General features: G+C 35.4%; 1 protein-coding gene across 1 annotated transcript in view; it reads right to left on the reverse strand.

Annotated features, from left to right (window-relative positions):
* Positions 1-13,820: 13,820 nt before the first annotated feature.
* The window catches only part of LOC100920356 (meprin A subunit beta-like), a 34,522-nt gene continuing 25,658 nt past the window's right edge, over positions 13,821-22,684 (reverse strand). Inside the window, exons 11-14 of the mRNA XM_031950123.1 lie at positions 20,803-21,243; positions 18,247-18,432; positions 16,749-16,890; positions 13,821-14,101 (exon numbers count right to left, since the gene is read on the reverse strand). Coding sequence (XP_031805983.1) covers positions 13,894-14,101; positions 16,749-16,890; positions 18,247-18,432; positions 20,803-21,243 — 977 coding nt within the window. The 3' untranslated portion in view covers positions 13,821-13,893. The remainder of the gene's footprint in view (positions 14,102-16,748; positions 16,891-18,246; positions 18,433-20,802; positions 21,244-22,684) is intronic.

The following is a 22,684-nucleotide window of genomic DNA, read 5'->3' on the forward strand; positions in this document are numbered from 1 at the left end:
AGAGAATAAGTATGTAAACCTGGAAAGGTAGGCTAGAACAAGAGTATGAAGAGCTTTGACTGACTAACAGAGAGTTTGTGTTTGAAACTACAAGCAATAGAGAGCCCCTGGAGTTTGTTGATCAGGACGGTGACAAAGTCAAGCCTGCACTTTAGGAATATTGTTTTGACAACTACATGGAAAATGAACAGGATTTATCAGCTGGCTCTTCACCTTTTCCTGCTCCAAATTTCCCTATTTCTTTTGAGGCCACCATAATCCTTACAGTCACTGTGAGGACACTACAAACTTCTTAAATATCTGTTAAGTTTCTAAGTTTATTGAGGTTGACTTTCTCCTCTCACTGACATATCCAACACTCTAATTCAAGCCCTCATCTCCTCAATAATAATAAAAGAGAGCATTTACATAGAACGGTAAGGTTTGCATTGCACTTTACAAATTTTTTTTCATTTAATCTCCAAAACGGCCCCGGAAGGTAGGTATACTTTTTCCCATTTACAGGTGAGAAAACTGAGGCAGACACCATCAATTGGGGAATGGCTGAACAAGTTGTGGTACATGAAAATAATGGAATATTGCTGTTCTATTAAAAATATGAACAAGCTGATTATAGAAAGGCTTGAAAATATTTACATGAACTGATGCTGAGGAAAACCAGCAGAATCAAGAATACATTGTACACCATAATTACTAGATTGTGTGATGACCAATTATTAAAGGATTGGTTCTTCTCAGTAATTTAGTGATCCAAAGCAGTCCCAGTAAAGTTTGGATAGAAAATGTCATCTGCAACCAGAGAAAGAAGACTGAATGTAAATCAACACATGCTATGTTCACTTCTTCTGTTGTTGTTTTTTTTTTTTATCTCTCCCATGGTTTTCCTGTTTGCTCTGATTTTTCTCTCTCAACATAATTCATAAAACAATGTATATTAGAAATAAACTAAAAAAAAGAAACTGGAAACTGAGGCAGACAGAGGTTAAGTGACTTACTCAGATTCACACAGCTAATATGTCTCTAAGGTCAGATTTGAATCCAAGTTTTCCTAATCCCAGGTACAGGTATCTATCCAATGTACCAGAGTAGACATCTTTCACTTGAATTCTTCCCAAAAAAACTTAATTAATCATCTAGCTTTTGTTTTCTTTCCCCTTCAATCCACTGGTTATACTGGATTTACTGGTTATAGTGGATCATTTGATAGGACTTAGATATGAAGATAAACTGTGAACTTTCTAGGATGAATCTCTTACTGTTACAGTGTAAGATTATAGTCAGGACTAGTTAGGATATGTGATTCTTGAAATCTAAATTCACCTGATGCTTTGATTAATGAAATTTGTTAGAGACCAAATAATATCAGCTACAATTCCAAGAGATTTTGAGTTTTTGAATTCAGACATAATTGTCTGATGGATCATGAAGTCCAGTAATCTACCATCTGAAAGGAATATGCCACAAGCTAATCAGAGGATGTAATCCTGAATTGTTATAGGTGGAGGTTAGTGTCTGGGAAAGAGTTGGGACAACCTTAGCCTCCACGTAAGGTGGGATCCTTCTGATTCAGTTTTCCAGTGGTATTCTTTTGAACAAGAACCCACCTGATTATTTCTGAGTCTGGCTGTAAGGTGGAATTGTTATTGCATACAATAAACTAAAGTCAAAATGAGGTAAGGATGCTTTATTCTGTCATATTTGTGCTCTCAGGTTGAGGCTTGAAGGACCAAGTTCTTGATTATAATCCCTGCTTTTTCCTCTTATAGTACATTTCTATAATTGAGGCAAGTGGCCAGTAAAAGCTATGAGCACAATTCAAGCATGTAAGATCTTGCAGTTTCCTATCTGAAAAAAATGTGGTCACTATATCCTAAATAAGTGAGTATTTGACCTAGTCATCTATCTGTTGGTAGATGCATGTGTCTGTTTCTTTTAGCATTTCTGTTGTTGCTGATAGGCATCTCACTTACTCTAATTTCTGGGGACACAAATGATTGGGGTGATGGCCTCAGATGGAAGCTGGGGGTATAGAACCCCAATTTATATGCCAAATAGGCTCACAGACTCCACGCCATGGTCAAAATAATTGTTAATCACATCACAAAGTCCCTGGATTTGTTAGCAGAACAGGCCACTCAGACTAAAGAAGCAGTACTCCAGCATGGATTGGTATTAGATCACTTGTTGGCTGAAGAAGGTGGAGTTTGTGGGAAATTAAATCTATCCACTTGCTGTGTGAAAATTGTTGATAATGGACAGAGAGTGAATGAAATTGCCAAAAACATCAGAAAATTGGTCCATGGGACATGGACCTGACCATTTAATTCTTCTTGGTGGTCTTGATGTGGAGGCAACTGGTGGAAACAGGTTCTTTGGTCCTACTGATAGCTGTAAGTGGAATCATACTATTCCCTATTTTGCCTCCCCTGTGTAAGCTCATCACAATAGAACTAACTTCAGGATGTTAAAGGTTGGTAAAGATTGAACAACCTACTTCAACCTAGAGGGGGAGGTCCAGGAAGAATGGGAGTATTAAAAGGATGAGGATGGACCCCAGTAGAGAAAAAAAAGACAAACCAAGTCCAGAAGGATTGGAGACTGAGAACAAGATGGTTGAGGAAATGTAACAAGAATAGTGTGCGGGATCTTCAAAAGTTAATTAAAAAAGAGGAAGGATTGAATGGGATAAATTGAATGAAGACCTCTCATGGGAATGTGGCCTAGTGCATAGAACTATGCACTTACTGTGACTTGAGACTTTGCAATAACAAGTTGAGTTATAGCTAAAAACTGCTGGTGTTTGATTATCTTAGATAAACTTACATTCCCCTCCTGTCTCTCACTCTCAACCTAATTCATTTGCATTTAAGTATCTAATATAGTAAAGAGTGTGCTATTGACTGGTATTCTTTGCTTCCAGGCTCTGGATAAATTAGAACTCCCCAGCCAATGGGAGAAAAAGTCAGAAGCAGGGTGGAGGCTTCTGGTTAGGTTCTATATAATCTTGTATTTTGAAATTTGCACTTTGCACTCCTCAACTGACACCTTGTCTGTAGGGAGCTGCCCTGGCTTGCAAGATTGTAATAAATCCTTTTTTTGATTTTTACTTTAAGAGTCTCTGATTTTCAGTTCCAATAGAGAAGTAATAAACTGAACCAGCTACACCCAGTGAAAGAACTCTGGGAGATGACTATGTACCACTACATAGAATTCCAATCCCTCTATTTTTGTCCACCTGCATTTTTGATTTCCTTCACAGGCTAATTGTATACTATTTCAAAGTCTGATTCTTTTTGTACAGCAAATTAACTGTTTGGACATATATACATATATTGTATTTAACCTATACTTCAATATATTTAACATGTATTGGTCAACCTGCCATCTGAGGGAAGGGGTGGGAAGAAGGAGGGGAAAAGTTGGAACAAAAGGTTTTGCAATTGTCAATGCTGAAAAAAATATGCATTTTTTAAAAAAATTTTTTGAAAAAAAAATTTGAAAAATCCATGCATATATCTTGTAAATAAAAAGCTATAATATAATAAAAAAGATAGGGAAAAAAGTCTCTGATTTTAATTTGGATGAGGGTACTGTCTCACACACCACTTTTCAAGAGGACCTGGAACTTTTTGATTTGTCTTTAAGTATTGCTCTATTACGTGTTTATTATTACTAATAAGAGGATACGATTACTCATAATATGCTTTGTATGGCTCAGTAGATAGGAGACATGTTTACTGCTGTCTAATCTTGATGCCAACATGCTTATATACATGTGACATAACCTTTTCAAATAAGAAATAAATTTATGCTGTTCAAGAGTCTGATATCAACACAATCTATATCTACTGAAGACTTATTTTCTCCAGGATATTGTTCTCCCTGAAGGTCAAAACAGTTTTCCATATGGTTAATATCATCATACTATCTTCCTCCCATAATAGGGGAATGATATCTTCCCAGGAGATTCCAAGCTTTTGGGGTTATTCTGCTGTAAGTATTCTTTACCCGATTCAAGAGTATAAGCAGAAGAAACAAGGAAAGAGACAGAGACAGAGAAAAAGAGATAGATGGAGAGACACATACACATGGAGAGACAGAGAGAGACAGACAGACAGACAGATTTTAAGCCCAAGGGTATCAACATTTCTCTGTGTGTGTATGAGACTTTATTTTTAATTCATGAAATAACACAAGCATTTCCATAACATAGTAGAACAACAAAATAGGCGATTGCACATGAAAATGCAAAATCTATTATGTGCAATTTACTATTCCTGTTAAATATAATAAGCTTAGCATGTAAAACATTCTTTTTTTTTCTTCCCTCCCTTATTCCCTGGAGATAGCTAACATTAGACATAGGTAGATAGATAGATGATAGATAAATAAATACATAGATAGATAGATAGATAATACATTTAAAATCATTTTATATATTTTTAATTCGTCCTCTGTAGTAAATTTGTTATTTATAATAGAATGACTTAGATACTTGAAGTTCTTTTTAAAACAATATTACTTGTAAGGGTAAGGGGAGGAACCTCACACAGCATAAGAAGGTCTTGAAGACTGAGACACCTGGATGTAATTTCTGCAGCCAGCAGGCAGCAGCTCTCGAGCAAGAACTCTGCTTCCATTGAGGTCGTATCATCAACGGGAGATGTCTCCTTCCCTTATTGGCTGTGCATGTGACCCTACATAAGCAGTGGGGACCAGGAGGTAGGTGGAGTTCATTAGGAGTTCAACAGGAGTCAGCAGGTGATCAGTAAGAGTTCAGAGAGTGCAGGATGTGAACATGTGGAATAAAGTCTTGGGCTTACAAACTGCTGTGTCCAGACGTTCTGTTGAACAAGAAGCACTGCTCAGAGAGGTATTGTGGCCAGAGATGTCCAAGACCAGGGATTTGGCAAGCTGGCAATCAGTAACCTCTGGGTGGGAGGTTACAATTACTGTTACTGTATACAGTGTTTGCTCGGTTCTGCTCATTTCACTCTTCACTATTTTTTTGCAAGTCTATATGTTTTTCTGAGATCATCAAGCTTGTTATTTCTTATAGCTCAGTAGTGTTGCATCACTATCATAAGCCACAACTTGTTCAGCCATTCCTCAATTGACGGCATCCCTGCAATTTCCAGTTCTTTGCAACCATAAAGAGAGCAGCTATAAACAGTTTAGAACATAAAGATTCTTTTCAACTTCTCCTAATTATCTTTGGAAATAGACCTAGTAGTGATACTGCTGGGTCAAAAATTATAGATAGTTTAATAAATCTTTGGGCATAATTCCAGATTACTCTCCAAAATGATTGGATCTGTCCATAGTTGTACCGGTGGTTAATTAGTATCCCAATTTTTTCCATATCCCCTCTAATATTTGTTGTTTTACCTTCACTCATTTTAGTTTTGATAATATCCTTTCGATTTCCACTTTGCCCTCTGGGCAATTTTAAAAAATATTCCTTAAAAATATTCTGTTTTAAGGAACATCTCTTGTTTCAGTCTTGGTAGTGAAGTAATTTATTGATTTCCTAATTTTTTTCTCCTTGATCTCTTTTCCAGGATAACATACCTTATACTTCCTTCTATATTTTCAGATTTTTCAAATTTTATTTTAATGTTTTTTGTTGCTTCGTAAAATTATTGGCTTTTATTTTATTCATTTTAATCCTGAGGGAATGTGTTGCTTAAGAGATTTTACAACTCTTAAAACAAGCTATTAATTCCCTTTCTACTCCTTTCTTCCATAGCTTTCATTAACTTTCCATTCCTCCCCCCAAGCATTTTCATTCCATTTGTGACAACATTTTTAACTCTTTAAAAAGAAAAATCTTTTTCCTTTATCTCTTCCAGGAATTCTAGCTGAGTCTATGCCTACTCACTATTTTCCTATGAGGCTTTGCTTATAGCCTCAAGTTGGAGTCATTCTTTTCTACTTTTGCCTATTGAGTTTCCCTGTCACCATAATAGCTCACTCCCTTGAAGTTTTTTGGTTTTCCCATTCTTCCAGCCTACTTCCTGATTTTAGATGACGTTAGGGCTAGGTTTGGTCACATGTCTGGAAGAAAGGTTTGGACTGATTCTATTGCTGCTTTTTTGCGATATTGAATCTTGGGTTATTACAGACTCTAGGGATGGGCTGGCAACCTGCAAGCTTTCAGTGCTCACAAAGTATTTAATCCAGGGCAAAATCCGATTGCTGTTTGCCTGTTCTGAGTTCTGAAGTTCCTAGTTTGGGTTTGGGTCTGTGCAAAATTAGACTGCTAAACTCTTCCCCTATCAACTGCTAGAAAATTCTGCTGGTTGCAAGTGGCAGAATTATGGGCTTCCCTTTGGTCTGGGATTATCGCTTTTGTTATTCCTCTTTAGGCTGGCCTAAATGCTAGAGGTAAAATCTTGCTTTGAGCATGAAGCCTGATGTACACTGCTGGAATCTGCTGCTTTCTGAACTTTCTATTTTCTCAGTAAACTGCCCAAGATTCCCAATCAGGGAACTCCACCATTTTCCTCATTCTATCCTGGATCTGTAACGCAGAACTCCGTTAGTTGTGAATGACAAAATTTCCTGTTGGTACTTGTCACCATCATGGTAATATCATTTAGTGCAAAGCATTGTATGGGACTGATACCAAATTTAGACAAATTATAGTTCTTGCCCCATAGAGTTTACAATCTAGTGAAGGAATATAACATTATCAGAGATGGCCAGAAAAACCAATGAGTACATGATAATTGCATTTGATAGCTGGATAATTACATTGTTGTGCAAACAACTCTGTGTCATCCAAGAGGCAAAGTCACAAATGATTGTGGTGATACTTTAAAGCAAAGACCTGGACACAAAACTGAACCAGCCATCTGAGATGGCTATAAAAGTAGATTCATTGGGTAAGATTTAAGATAGTCCCTCACTTGAAGGGAAGAATTTAATTAAGGTAAGAACAGATATCCAGAATTTGGCAGAATTGTTCTGGATCTTGGCTTACCATCTCCCACTAAACATCCCCCAGAATCTCCCTCATTAATAGGTTTCAATCTTTCTAGGTTCAGTTTTCTTATTACCTCCATTGCCACTCTTTCAAGGTTATTATGAAAAAAAAAAAAAAGGATCCTTGTAAACCTTAAATCACTACATAAATATGGGTAATTATTCTCTCTCCTCTTTAGAAAAATCATTTTCTCTTTCTCCTTTTTTACCTCATATATAAAATAGAAGTAACAACATCACCTTCCTCATAAAGTTATTGTGAAGATCAATTTAATTGGAAAATATTTAACAAAATAAATAAAAATACAATAAAATAGATAATATTAATGTGGTTTTCTAAGTCATCATGTAGCCCAAAGGCATCTCTTTTTATAGTTTTAATGGCCCCCATTTCTCTTTGATTTTAATACCACTATTCTAAGGGATGGGTGGAATTTCAATAAATGAAAATGAGGAAAAAATATATTCTAGGTTTAGAAAATTGCTTGAGTAAATTTCTGGAGGCATGTATTGTGTAGAGAGTCAAAGATCATCATTTTGGCTGGAAATGAATGGTAATGCTTAAAAATGAAAAATTCAAAATAAGTCTGAGAAGGTATGGCAGTGCCAGGTTGTGGTAGGGCTTGAATACCAAGCAGAGGAGGATAAGCTAGATTCAGGAGACAAGAAAGATTTTTACTGAGAGAAGTGGAATAACCATATTTATACATAAGAAAAATTCTACAGAAAGTTGTGAAGGATGAATTGGAGGAAGTCTGGAAAGATTTTACTACCATAATTCAATCAGATGAATCGAGTATATATACTTATGTTGGGGGTATGTTCATAGAAAGGAGAAGGATAAGATATTTTGCAGAAATGGATGCATGTAATGGGCTGAGGCTTGAGTTGATACACTGAGGTCCCAAGCATGTGAGGCTAAAGAGTAATTGGACTATACTCTATTAATATACATGCTTGGATAAAGAATGGTCCCTGCCCACTCTCTGTGCAAGTCCTGATGTGTTGTATAGGAAATGACGATTTTGGTGGGTGGAGGAGAGAGACAGGAAGAGAGGCTAAGGGAGATTGGGGCTGGGTTCGGTTCTGGTAGCTGCTGGTCTCCCGGCTTCTGGTCTGGCTAGCTTCTTGACTCAGCTGCTTACATTGCTATTGCTGATTCCCTTCTACCTCTGATCTTTCTTCATCTCTGCTAAGAATAAAGATTGACGATTTTCCCCTAACCTGAATTCCTGACTCTGGCAGATTTTAAAATACATGGTCATCACAGATGCAACAGAGCTTATTAACTGATTGGATATGAAGTGGGAAAGAGTACAACATTGTCATTCTGGAGGTAAAGAAACTGAAACTCCCAGAGGAGCACTTGTCCAAGGTTACAAAGATAGTAAAGTAACAGAGACAGCTTTCAAACCCAGATTCCCCAATACCAAATCCAGTACTACTTATTGTTCGTTAAGTGCCAGAGAGATAGACTACCTGTAGCCAAAGGAAGCATGTGGGGAGGTGACAGTACTCACCTCTTCCAAATATATCACAAGAACCAAAATGATACAGAAATTGAATGACTGTTCAAAAAGAAAAAAAATCCATTCACTATTTTCAATATTTTTCAGCAGAAAAAAAGTAATTATAGGTTACAAAAAAGTCATTTGTCACAGCTGAAATTTGTTTCTAGATGAATCCATGGTGAGGAAGCATTGTATTTTCCTATTATTTTTGTCATTGTTGTTATTGCTATCTAATATCTTCAGACTGGATTTCAGGAACATGATTCTGCAAAGAGGAGAGAGAACAATTTATGACATATTCCACAAATGTGAAAGCTATTAATTGAATGAATTCTAATGAAATGGTGTCCCCATCAATAGTGTTCTGTAATCATTCCATGGTGGTATCCTATCAAAACCACTGCTTCACAGATCCACCAAATTTAAATGACTGAGTTCGAGGAACATTTCTTAAATGTTATAAGCAAAGTAATATGATAGGTATTTATATTTCTAATACAAAAATGAAAAAAAAAAGAATCACCTTTTCTCTACCCTCAAATAACTTAGATTCTAATAGAACATGTAAGAAAAAAAACTATGAAAGGAGCAAATATCAAAAGCAAATATAAAGAGTGCTAGGAAAATTTGAGGAAGGAAAGATTATCCAAATATTTGTTCTGAGCTGTTAGACACACTTTATATAGATTCTGAAATGTTAGGATAGGCAAAATTTTTGGCAGATCTCTTTAAGGCCAAACCTAAATTATCTTCCTCTTTCCTACCCTCCATAAACAGTGAGATAGCTATGAAAGTAGATTCATTAGGTAAGATTTAAGATAGTCCCTCACTTGAAGGGAAGAATTTAATTAAGGTGAGAATAGATATCCAGAATTTGCCAGAATTGTTCTGGATCTTGGCTTACCATCCCCCACTAAACATCCCCCAGAATCTCCTTCATTAATAGGTTTCAATCTTTCTAGGTTCAGTTTTCTTATTACCTCCATTGCCACTCTTTCAAGGTTATTATGCAAAAAAAAAATCCTTGTAAACCTTAAAGCACCACATAAATATGGGTAATTATTCTCTCTCCTCTTTAAAAAAATCATTTTCTCTTTCTCCTTTTTTACCTCATATATAAAATAGAAGTAACAACATCACCTTCCTCAAAAAGTTATTGTGAAGATCAAAATGAATTGCATTTATTACTTGGCTTACCTTAAAGAGCTATGTCAAGAAGCACTTATCAGTCATCTACCTAATATGTGCCAATATTAATCATAGAAAGAAAGACAAAAAAATAGTCCTTATCTCAAAGAATTAATTAGAAGAAACAATATGCAAATTATATACAAATAAAACAAATTCAAGATAAAATTGATGATGGTCTCTGAGAGAACATACTAGTCTTAAAGGGAATTAGGAAAAGCTATTTATTCAAGATAGGACTTTAGGGGAAACTTAAAGGAAGCTGGGAAAACCAGAGATTGAAATGGAGAAGGAGAGTTTCAGGCATAAAGAATAGTCAGTGAAAATGCACAGACTTGGGAGATGGAGTTAGTATTTTTTAAAAGATATTTTTTGATTCCTGACTACTGGGAGGGGAGAGATATACAATAAGCTGAGAAAAGTCACAAGGAGCCCAGTTATCAAGAGTTTTGAAAACCAAAGACTTTTATATTTGATCTTGGAGCAAATAAGATATCACTGGAATTTCTTGAATGATGACTGCAATTACATAGTCAGACTTGCTCTTCAAGAGGATCAGTTTGACAGAGAGCTGGAGTGGGGAGAGAGTGATACAAGAAGACCAACCAAAAAGTTATTACAATAGTCCATGTGTGAGCTGGGAAGGTTCTGCTCCAGGATGGTGGCAGTGTTAGGGGAGATTAGGAGGTAAATAGGAGAAATATTTAACAGGAAGAATTATAATAGGATTTGGAAGTTGAATGGATAGGGAAAGAGGGAAGAGAGCATTTCAGGTATGTGAGACAGCCTATGCAAAGGCAGAGAGAAGATACGTGGGATGTCTTGGAGGAGGAGAATAGACCAGTTGGCTGGACTATAGTCTGTATAAAGGGGAGAAATAGGTAAATCTGGAAAGATAAGCTGGAGCAAAATTATTGTGAAGCACTTTAAAGGCCAAATAGAGAAGTTTATATTAGAAACTAGAAGCAAATGGGAACCACTGGAGCTTGTAAAGCAGATATATGACAAGATCAGGACTTTTCTTTTGGCAAATATCTAGACTGGGCTCATCATCTTTCCCATAAACTTTCCTGCTCTAAATTTTCTCATTTCTTTTGAGGGAAAGTCCACACTTCCAGTCACTATGACTTGGAACCTTCTTAACTCTTTATTATCTTATATATCTAATAAATTGATGTTTTGTTTAAGCTACCTTCACAAAGATCTTTTGAATGGTTAAATTCTTTTCTCACGTGACCACTAATCTAATTCAAGTGCTTGCATCCTTAATGATAATAGCTAGCATTTATAAAGAACTTAAAAGTTTGCATTGCACTTTACAAATACTATCTCATTTAGTCATTGTAACAATCCTAGAAATTATATGCAATTGTTTCCATTTTACTGATGAGGAAAATGAGCAGACAGGTTAAAGGACTTGCCCAGAATCACAGCTAGTGTCTGAAGCCATATTTGGTTTTGTTTTTTTGTTTTTTTTTTTAATAATTTTTTATTGACATGCCAGGTATACCATGCCAGGGTAATTTTTTTACAACATTATCCCTTGCTCTCACTTCTGTTCCAATTTTCCTCTCCCTCCCTCCACCCCCTCCCCCAGACGGCAAGCAGTCCTATACATGTTAAATAGATCACAGTATATTCTAGACACAATATATGTGTGCAGAACCGAACAGTTCTCTTGTTGAACAGGGAGAATTGGATTCAGAAGGTAGAAATAACCCAGGAAGAAAAACAAAAATGCAAACAGTTTACATTCATTTCCCAGTATTCTTTCTTTGGGTGTAGCTGCTTCTGCCCATCATTGATCAATTGAAACTGAGTTAGATCTCTTTGTAGAAGAACTGAAGCCATATTTGAATTAAAGTGTTCCTGATTCCAAGTCTAAGCCTCTATCTACTACATCATTTAGCCACCTTTCACCTGGATTCTTGCAATGGCCTCCTAATTAATTTCTTTGCCTTCCTTTTCTTCCCTTTCAATCTGTCCTCTGTCCTCCACACAGTTTTTAATTCATACAGCTAACACAAAAACTGAACATGTCAGGCTGCCTTCTCCCAGTTAAAAATTTTCAGTGGCTCCCAGCTGCTTTTAGGATAAAAGTCAAAATGCCAGGCATTTAAAGCCCTTCATATTTGAGAGAATTGTAAGAATTGCATAAATACAGGGAACAATTTTGCACAAGCACAGAAGGTGCAGATCACATATCACATTTGAATCATGTATGAAAAAAATTAAAAGCTCGGTATGGCTGTGACATGGATTTCATTAAGGAGAATAATCTGAAGACTAGAAATATAAGCAGAAGCCAGATTGTGTGATATGTAAAATCTGAAATAACTGAGTAAACAAAAGCTGACTTCATCTTGTAAAACTGATTCCATTCTGATACCTAAATTTCATTTTCCTGTATATTCCATCTGCTTGCTCATTGTGGGAATTGAGTGACATGCTGTTTCACATCTGGGAAAGTCTGCTTGCTCTTCTTCTGAAACTATCTCATTCCCCTCCAAAATCAGAAAGTTCCTAATCTTTCTTCCAATTGGAAATAAAGTTATTTAATATTGCATTCTGATTTATATCCAATTAATTGTTTTCTTTGAATGCACCAAGATTTGTCTCTTCTGTATTCGGGGTCTTGTACTAGCTAAGGGGGTTTTGTCTCAATTTGTTATACCATTGGCATGCTTTGCTTAATAAATTTAAATGCTCAGAAGTTCAAGATTTTGTTTCCTCGGTTATTTCAGATTTTACATATCACACAATCTGGCTTCTGACTACATTTCTAGTTTTACTTCAGACTATTCCTCTTAATGAAATCTATATCACAGCCATATTGATCAGATGTCTTAATTCTTTTCATGATTCAAATGTAATATTCGATCTGCACCTGTGCTTGTGCAAAATTGTTCCCTATGTCTATGGCACATTCTTAACAGACTTCCTAATTCTCCATTTAGTGTAAAAGACAACTAAGGAGCCATCTGCTGCAGGGGATCTATACTGATCCCCTTAGTTATTCTGATTCTCTCTCTCCCTGCCCCCAATTTCTTCAACTAAAGTTGGAAGGTGCCTCAGAAGCCATCTAGTCCCAAGAGCCAATAGGCCCAAGGAGATTGGGACCAAACGATGTCCCACAGGTGTAAAAATCAGAGACAGACTCTGAATGGAGCCAGATTCTCTCCCAGTGCTCTTTCCCCTGAAACATACTACCTCTCAATATATCATCATCATCATCATCCTTGAGTCCTTTCTCAAAGAAAGTACAAGTCAGCAGGCAGGAGATCAGAGAGAAACCAGTTAAAGAAGTGCATGTTTTCTCTCTCTCTATATGGTGACATGACAACGTCTTTCCTTTCCATAAATTGGATGGGATACAAAAGTACTACAGCAGAAGAAGAAGATCAATAGAAAATCAATGATCTACCTTCTACTATGTCTTCATATTATATCCAAATTCCTAGATCAGATACATCCAAATTATTTATAAATTTAAAACAGAAAGCGTTCCAAAATCAAATTTTTCCTTTAAAAAAAAAAAAGTTCTGTGCAACATATGAGGGCCAAACACTGAGAACTGTCTAAACTAAACATATTTATATAATATAGAGTGCTGGATTTGAAGCCAGAAAGACCTACATTCCAATCTTACCTGTGACACTTGTTCTATTATAGGAAAAGGTCTTAAATGACCTTAAAAGGCAACTTGGTAGTACACAGGATAGAATACTGAGCCTGGAATGAGGAATATTTGAGTTCAAATCCTGCTTTAGCACTTATTACCTATGTGCCAAGTCATTTAACTTAACTCTGTTTCCTTTTTTGTAAAACGAGGATAATAATACCATCTGTCATAATGTCTTACACATAAAAGAAAAATAAATCTGAGAGGCTAGGACCTCACGTTTATCTATTATGTGTAGTACTTATAGCCTCTATCTTTTTAAAAATAAGTTTAATTGATGACTCATTTTTATATCATTTTTGGATTTATCTCTGTCTCTCCAGAACTTAAGTTCTTCTTATAAAACATATAATCAATCAAACAAAAACAAATAATATATATAATGGACATGTGGACTTTTTTTGTTCCCATAGAACCATGCTTTCCTGCCCAGAAGAAGGGAGCATGTTTTGTTATATCTTCTCTGAGACCAAGATTTGTTACTATAAGAGTATGGTTTCCTTTTCTGGTTTTAATTCAGTTACCTTATTGCATACTTACATTTTGTAAGGTATTGGCTTTACTCCTTTTTCTGTATTTCTTCTTAACACGACGGACACTCAGAAGAGTCACTATTAGCATAGAAATAAATATTCCCGTAGCAAACAAAACTGTGATAAATATGGTGTTCTTGGTGGAGCCCATAGTCTCACATTTTTCTCCTCTGTACCACCAGTCTTTACCTGATTGACATCTACAAAATAAAAAAATTACAAAATATTATAGCAAAACATGCTTAAAGAGCTATTTCATTAATATTCAGTCTGGCCATTTTCAAAAAGGTGTCAACCACTCCATAGCAAGAAAGAATGCTCAAGAACTTCCAGTACTAAGATGATGGAGTGAAGAAAGAGCTCTTTGTGAATGACTTACCTATTCTCAGCAATACAGTGATACAAGATAATTCCAAACAACTAATGATGGAGCATACTAATCTACCTCCATAAAAAGAACTGATATTGATTGAACACAGACTAAAGCATGCTATTTTTCATTTTGTTTCTTTTTTTTTTTGTCTTCTTGTACTAATTAACTAATATTGAAATGTTTCACATAATTGCATATGTAAAAATAAAAGAGAGCAAGACCACTGGAAAAAGTATATTTGTTGAGTTTAAAATATTGAATTGTATAATTTCTGATAAGAGTATTGGAAGCTCCAGATACATCTATAGAAGAGAGAGAAAGCCATGTATCATTCCTCCACTAACTTTAGAAAAGATGCAGCAATTTATTGGATGCCATAGTTGCCAATAATAGGGAAAGTATTGAATAAATCTGAATCCATAGGTTCCATAGCATGAGACCTGTTATGGAAACCATAGAGATTCAGTGAATTGGGGAGAATGAAATTCCTCTCTGGCTAATGTTAGAAAAACTGCAAAGCTTAAAACAGCACCTCATGCCCAACACACATTAGGTATGTATGTCATACAGCTGTGATTGTTTCTCTTCAATGAAACACAGTATAGGGTGCCTGAAAAGCTTGTTGTGTGAATAGAATAATAGAATGTAGCTAAAAGGAATTTTGAAATAATCCAGTCCAACCCCCTCAATTCTTAGAAGTGGAAATTGAGGTCCAGGAAACAGGAACTGAAGTGCTCACATAGCCAATAAGTCTCAGAGTTAGAACTTGATATTCAACAGTCTCCTAATTGGTCTCCCTAAGTAGTCTCACTTCTCTCACCTCTCCAATATGTCCTATTCACTACTGACAAATTAATTTTCTTAATTTTAGACCATGGGATTCTCATGCTTATTTAATTCCAATGATTGCCTAGTGTTTCTAGTATACATTATAAACTCTACTGTTTAGTTTTTAAAATCCTATACAATCTGACCTCAACCTATCTTGCTGACTCCTTTGTATGATATTTTCCCTCTTTCACTGTGAGAGCCAGCCAAACTATCTTCACTCTGTTTATCACTCACAATGCTTTATTTCCCACTCCTGTGGCTTTCTTTCTTCCTTTCACTGTCCATCTCCATAAAATTTCACCTCACAAAGTCCCCCTTTTCCTATAAGATGCAGCTCAGTCATTAACTTCTGCATGAAACCTTTCCTAATATTCCTATCATATTACTCTGCCCTATTGATTCATTCCTGCATTATTTTGAAATATCAATAAACATATTTTTATTCCCATCATTTTTCCACATTTTAAAGGCAAATTTTGAATTTCTTTGAGTTAGAAAAAAGTGTTCTTTCTCACAGGAATAGATATATTCAGTTCATCAACAAGTATTTATCAATCACTTTACTATATGCTAAGTAGTGTATTAAGTCCTAGAGAAAATATGGTCTCTCTTCTCAAGGAACTCACATTTGAGGAAGGTAGACACATATAAACAACTGTATATATACAAGATGCATATATATATGTATATATATATATATATGAGAGGTAATTTTTTATAAGGAAGGTATTAGCAATATGGGAGAGAGGATAGGAAGGAGGGAGTGGACCAGGAAAAGTCTCTTGCAAAAGGTTCAAGAGATTTAGGCTGAGTGTTAAGGAAACCAGAGAAGCCAAGAAGCAGAGGCAAGGAAGGAAAGTATTCCAGGAATAAGGAACTTCAGGAAAAAGGCAGGGAGGTAGGAGATATAGGGTTGTATGTGAGGATCAGTAAAAATCCCAGTGTCACTATAACACAGAGTGTAAAGAGAAATCAAGCATGAGAAGCCTGGAAACATAAGAAAAGCATTGTATATTTGCTCCTGAAGGTAATAGGGAGCCCCTGGAGTTTCTGGGAACAGAAGTGAAGGAGTTAAAACTGAGCTTTAGGAAGAGTATTTTGGCAACCGACTAGAACATATAACAGAAGATGAAGAGATGACACAGAAAGAGCTTGAAGACCAAGCTATTGCAATAACTCATGTGTGAAGTGATGAGGGTCTTTATCATGGTGGTGAGCTTATGAGTGAGGAAAAGGGGATGTTTGTGAAAGATATTGTGCATAAACAAAAAAAATTACTTAGCAATAGATTGACTGACTATCTGAGGTGGGTACAAGTTAGGAGTCAAGACTAACAATGTGGTTTACAGCATAGGTGGCTGGGAAGATGATAGTGCCCTCAACAATATAATAGAAGCTGGGAAGAGGAAAGGGTTATGGGAAAAGATCATGAGTTCTCTATTTGGATATATTGAATCTGACATGTCTATCCAGTTCTAAATCTATGGACATAAGATTCTATGAATATTTTATCAATAGCATTTTCAAAGTTATAGAAGGGATGTTTTTCATCAATTTCAAACCTCTTTTTTATAGCTGAAAACACTTCATAAACAAACCAAACAGCGCAAAGTATGCATGGAGATATTAAGCTATCTTCTTACCTGCATTCTGTTTTGTTATTGTGGATAACACAGATGCCATCATTCTCACAGACGAATTTTGCACAGAGACTTATGTTAGGTTTTGATGTAGGCCTTGGAAACTCCCCAGGTAATGGCTCAGTGAAAAAGAGACGTGATATATCTAAAGGAGAAAAGAATACACAAATAAAGGTTGGTTTTTGTTTTAAAAACCATGGGGTCTTAAGTTCTAGAATTATGGGTATGGCAGAACATTAAGAGTCCTGTAGAAATTAAGGCTGAATTAGAGCAGTAATGAATTGCAGCAGCTACACCCAGGGTAAGAACTCTGGGAGATGACTATGACCCACTACATAGAATTCCCAATCCCTCTATTTTTGCCTGCCTGCATTTTTGATTTCTGTCGCAGGCTAACAGTACACACTTTCAGAGTCCGATTCTTTTTGTACAGCAAAATAACTGTTTGGACATATATACTTATATTGTATTTAATTTATACTTCAACATATTTAACATGTATTGGTCAACCTGCCATCTAGGGGAGGGGGTGGGGGGAAAGAGGGGAAAAGTTGGAACAAAAGGTTTTGCAATTGTCAATGCTGAAAAATTACCCATGCATATAACTTGTAAATAAAAAGCTATAATTTAAAAAAAAAGAAATTAAGGCTGAGTCAATAATAATTGGTTAATATTAAGCACTTCATTTGTGCTAGCCATGGTGCTAACAAGAAAGGAAAAAATAACCTGTCCCTGCCTTTAAGGAGTATCTGTCCTAAGGAAATAGACAACATTAAATAGGTACATGGAAGATATAAACAAAGTAGAAAGAAAGGAGAGGCATTAGCTGCTAAGTTCCCAGTTCCTGAGGTCTTCAAGGATAAGTGGATGAACATTTGATGGGGATATTGTAGTAGACATGGATGTTCCAATGCAAAAAGACCTGATATATATTTCAGGAGGCTTCAAAGTGGAGGAAACTGGCAGAATTAACACATTATAGCTGCTCTTATTAACCAACTAGAAAACACCTGTGTCTTGACTTCCTACCAAGTCCTATTTCTTACTCATACTGGCCACATGATCCTGCGCAAAGTCCCTAACCTGTCTGTACACAGAGATCTTACCAAGTTGATAAATTAAAGAATAGTTGTCAAGTAATTGCAGAAGGAATTTCCTCACTGTGAGGTCTGTATAGTAATAAAATTATAGATTTACACCAAAACATTCATCAATATGAATAGGAAGCAAGATTTGAAGCAGGCCTTCTTGAATCTGATACTAGCTCTCTATCATCCCTGCCCTATTACTTTTCACAAGGTATGTGTAATCCAATTAATTAATTAATTTAATACTTAATCTAATTAATAAAACATAAGAACTATTTAAATTGAAAAATGAAACATGTTTTGATGCTTTACAGATGCTCTTACACCTGAAAAAGGAACACAGCAACTAAAGAGAAAGTCACCTACTGCCACATTAAAAAAACCATTCTCAGAGCCTTCTTGTATTGACATACCTTCCACTGTCAAAAGGATGTAAACAGTATCTCCTTTGATAAAATCTCTTTTTTGTAGCCATTTGTGGGTTATGTAGGTACTGGTTCCAAATGCCAAACTTCTGCTATATGATGTTCCGTTAGGGAAAGTTGTCGTCACTCCTACTTTGGAAGGCTTGTCCCAAAAAAAGTTTTCAATATCACTATCTGAAAAAGCAATTTGTATGTCTAAGTCATGCCCAGTAAGGTCTTGTTTATATGAGGTTAGAAAAACATAACAGTGGTACAATAGTGTAAGTATAAAGTTATGAAGAAACTAAATGGTGCTTCTAGTGTGTGATACTTTCTCTGCCAGATGTGAGCAGCTTCTTATCTTATCCTAGAGGAATACAAAGTAGATAGAACTGCCCTGTTCTCTAGGTTAAGGTGATGGTTTAACTGGAGAAAGATAGAATGTAATTTGCTCAAGATCACACAGAGAGTACTATTTTCATTATGTCATATGTTCTGACTCCAGTATGTTCTTTTAGTTACCTAGTATCACTCCAAATAGGTTGAGGAACTAGTAAAAGAATCAATACTGACTTCATGGAAGACATTTTCATTCCCTTTTAGGTATTTCTAAAGATAGAACCTATATACACATATACATACATATATATATATATATATATATACATACACACACACATATACATACAGATATACATAAAACCCATATATATATATACACATATACACACAGATATACATAAAACCCATATATATACACACATATAAAAACACACATACACAATGTCCATATATGTATATATGTATGCATCTATATTACATGTATGTGTGTGTATACTTATAGCAGGTAATTTTGTGTTGGCAAAGAATTGGAAATTAAGGGGATGTACATCACTTGGGGAACAGCCAAATAAATTGTGGCACATGATTGTGATGGAGCATTATGAGAAATGATAAGCAGAATGGTTTCAAATAAATCTCAGAAGATGATGCAAAGTGAAGTAAGCAGGACAAGGTATATGGTATACAGCAATAGCAATATTATACAATGATCAACTGTGAATGGCTTCCCAACAATTCAAGAAAATTCTAGAGTTAAAATGAAAAATATTATCTCCTAGTGAAAGAACTAATAAAATCTGAATATAGATGAAGCATAATTTTTTTCTACTTTTTCTTTTTTTTTTTTTTTGCTTTTTCATGATCTCACATGTATAATTGATATCACCTGGCAGAGGTGGGAGGAATGGAGAGAATTCAGAATTCAAAAAATGATTAAATGAATGTTAAAAAATAAATAGTATTTTTAAATTTTAAAAATAATATAAAAAACAATTTTGGTACCTTGTATTAAAAAATAATAAAGACAGTTCTCTTCTATTGAAGAACTGAATTATAAAACTGTCATATCCAACCTTCCTGTTACCAGGGTAGTTAATTCACACCAGGAATAAACAGGAAAATTAAGTGACCAAGGAATAGAACCATTGTGGGGAGGTGAGCGTTAAGAATGATGGGCAGTCATCAGTTGGAGAATGGCTGAATAAATTGTGGTATATGAAGATTATGGAATATTATTGTTCTGTAAGAAATGACCAACAGGATGATTTCAGAAAGGCCTGGAGAGACTTACACGAACTGATGCTGAGTGAAACCAGCAGGGCCAAGATATCGTTATATACTTCAACAACAATACTATATGATGACCAGTTCTGATGGACCTGGCCATCCTCAGCAACGAGATCAACCAAATCATTTCCAATGGAGCAGTAATGAACTGAACCAGCTACGCCCAGAGAAAGAACTCTGGGAGATGACTAAAAACCATTACATTGAATTCCCAATCCCTATATTTACGCCCACCTGCATTTTTGATTTCCTTCACAAGCTAATTGTATAATATTTCAGAGTCTGATTCTTTTTGTACAGCAAAATAACGTTTTGGTCATGTATACTTATTGTGTATCTAATTTATACTTTAATATATTTAACATCTACTGGTCATCCTGCCATCTGGGGGAGGGGGGGGGGGGGGGTAAGAGGTGAAAAATTGGAACAAGAGGTTTGGCAATTGTTAATGCTTAAAGTTACCCATGCATATAACCTGTAAATAAAAGGCTATTAAATAAAAAAAAAAGTAAATAAAAAGCTTTAACAATTTTTAAAAGAAAAATGTTCATGCATATTGTTAATGAAAAGCTTTAATAATAATAAAATAAATAAAAAATAAAAAATAAAAAAAAGAATGATGGGCAGTAAAAACTCCAGTAGATAAATGTAAAATGAGAAATGTGGCCACATGAGAAGTATGAATTGATTCAAAGGATAATTGTTCCCTCCAACTCAATCTCAACCTTCCATTTCTATTCTTACTCCCTCACATGTACCCTTCCCTCCAAAGACTCTGGAATCTTGTACTAACTCTATTGGTGGTCCCTATTAACTGATCAGCAATGTAGTAACATTTTCTTCCCCTTTTCTTTTCTTCTCTTCTTTTCCCTCCCTATCCACCATCCCAATGAAATTGATATATTGTGTTAGCAATAAAGGAAAAAAATTACAAACCAATTGTCTTCAATGGATCTGTCGTTATACTCCTCTCATTGGACATGCTCCGACGAATATCAGGATTTTGGTCCAATAGTGTCATTGTAGCTTGATGCCATGGACATGGCCACGCTAATTCTTCATCATTGGCTCCAGAGATCAGGAAGAAATATATCCCTACATTAGTTTGATTTCTTACATCTAACTGAACCTGAAAGGCATAGCCTGAATGAGAATAAAATGGAGGGCTATTGATGACTTCCCTTGAACTAAGGATTTGTGTGAAATTGTTTATTCTCCAGATATGATGAGGGCACTTGGTTTCAGAAAGATTAATGTCATCGATGGAGAGACCACCAGCTGAAGTACCAGTACCTCGAGTTCCTTCAAATACTATCCTGAATTTGTTGGTAACTGCCAATGATACATAATGGAGTTGCCAGCTCCCAAGGGGTGCATCTGTAAGTAGAAGAGAAATGTTAACTTTTTAGTCAATTACTGAATTATGTACTAATGAACGAGAGTAGATCATAGCCTCCAAGACTAAATAAATCAATATGTTATGGTTTTACCCCATATCCAATTCAAACATTTTACTTTCCAATATTCATGCCAGATCATATGACCTGAAAAAATACTTAAGCACATTTCTAATAACCTATGAAATTGCTTATGTTTTTTCAGGTTTAAAGGGCTGAGTAAATAGTTATTTTCAATTCAGTTGTACATATTTCCTGTTCACAAAAATGTAAAAATCAATACTGCTAATAGAACTTAAATAGTGCTTTAAGTTTAGCAAAGCACTTGACAAATAGTTCATTTGATCCTTCCAACAACACAGAAATTTGTTACTCATTTCCCATTGATAATATGCAGAATTCTACTAATCCTTTAGAAGATTAGTTCCTGAAATCTCACTTCCTAGAAGCTTTCCCCAATGATATGATATTTGGAGAAGTACAGGAAAAGGGAGAACAGGCATTTAATAAGCATCTTTCATGTTCCCTAGGAGGTAGATAGATGTAATTATTAACTGAGGCAGACGGAACTTAGATACTTAGACCAGAGTCAGATAGTTTATAAATATCTGGGATTGCATTTGAACTCGGGTCTTTGAAAATAACACAATGAGAACAATGGCCCTCTTAATCTTGTACTTACCTCTGTCTGATATTCACATCAAAGCTTGTTTTACAGGAATGTACTGACATAGAGTTAGAAATACAAGGGACTCACTAAAAAAAAAAAAAAAAAAAAAAAAAAAAAAAAAAATACAAGGGACTCTATAGGCATTTCCCTCATTTTATAGATGAGAAAGTTAAAGCTCACAGGGGTTAAGTGACTTAATTTAAGTTCAATTTCTCAGATCCCTAATCCATCACACTATCTGCTTACCATGATATTTTCTTTATCTTTCTGCAGCATTATTTTCAAAAGCTAGTGATAGAGCAGAATTCCTTTTTAGCATCCTATCATGTCCTAAACATTCTGTTTATATTTTGGATTTAAGAACTCTTAAGATGCTACTAACTCAAAAATCCTATTGATGTATGAGTTCCTTGAAAGAAGATTTAGTATCAGTACCTCAGTGACAATACACAGATTGCTACAAATCCTTATAAAAATTGCTTCCCAAGATCTTGCCCCCTAATAATTCTCCTTAATGTCTAGCTGTCTGGGCAATATATTTAATTTATTGGAATAAGGAAAAGAGGAACAAGCCTTTATTAAGCATTTACTATGTTCTCTGGGAGGTAAATGTTATTGTCCCCATTTTATAGCTGGAAAAAATTAAGGCATATGTAGGTCAATTTGAACTCATCTCCAGCTTCAGTGTTCTATCTACTACTCTACCTCTCTGTGTACATAGAAGTAGCTATCCCAATATAAAATTGTAAAT

Source organism: Sarcophilus harrisii, chromosome 1 (assembly GCF_902635505.1).
Source record: "Sarcophilus harrisii chromosome 1, mSarHar1.11, whole genome shotgun sequence".
Taxonomy (NCBI): domain Eukaryota; kingdom Metazoa; phylum Chordata; class Mammalia; order Dasyuromorphia; family Dasyuridae; genus Sarcophilus; species Sarcophilus harrisii.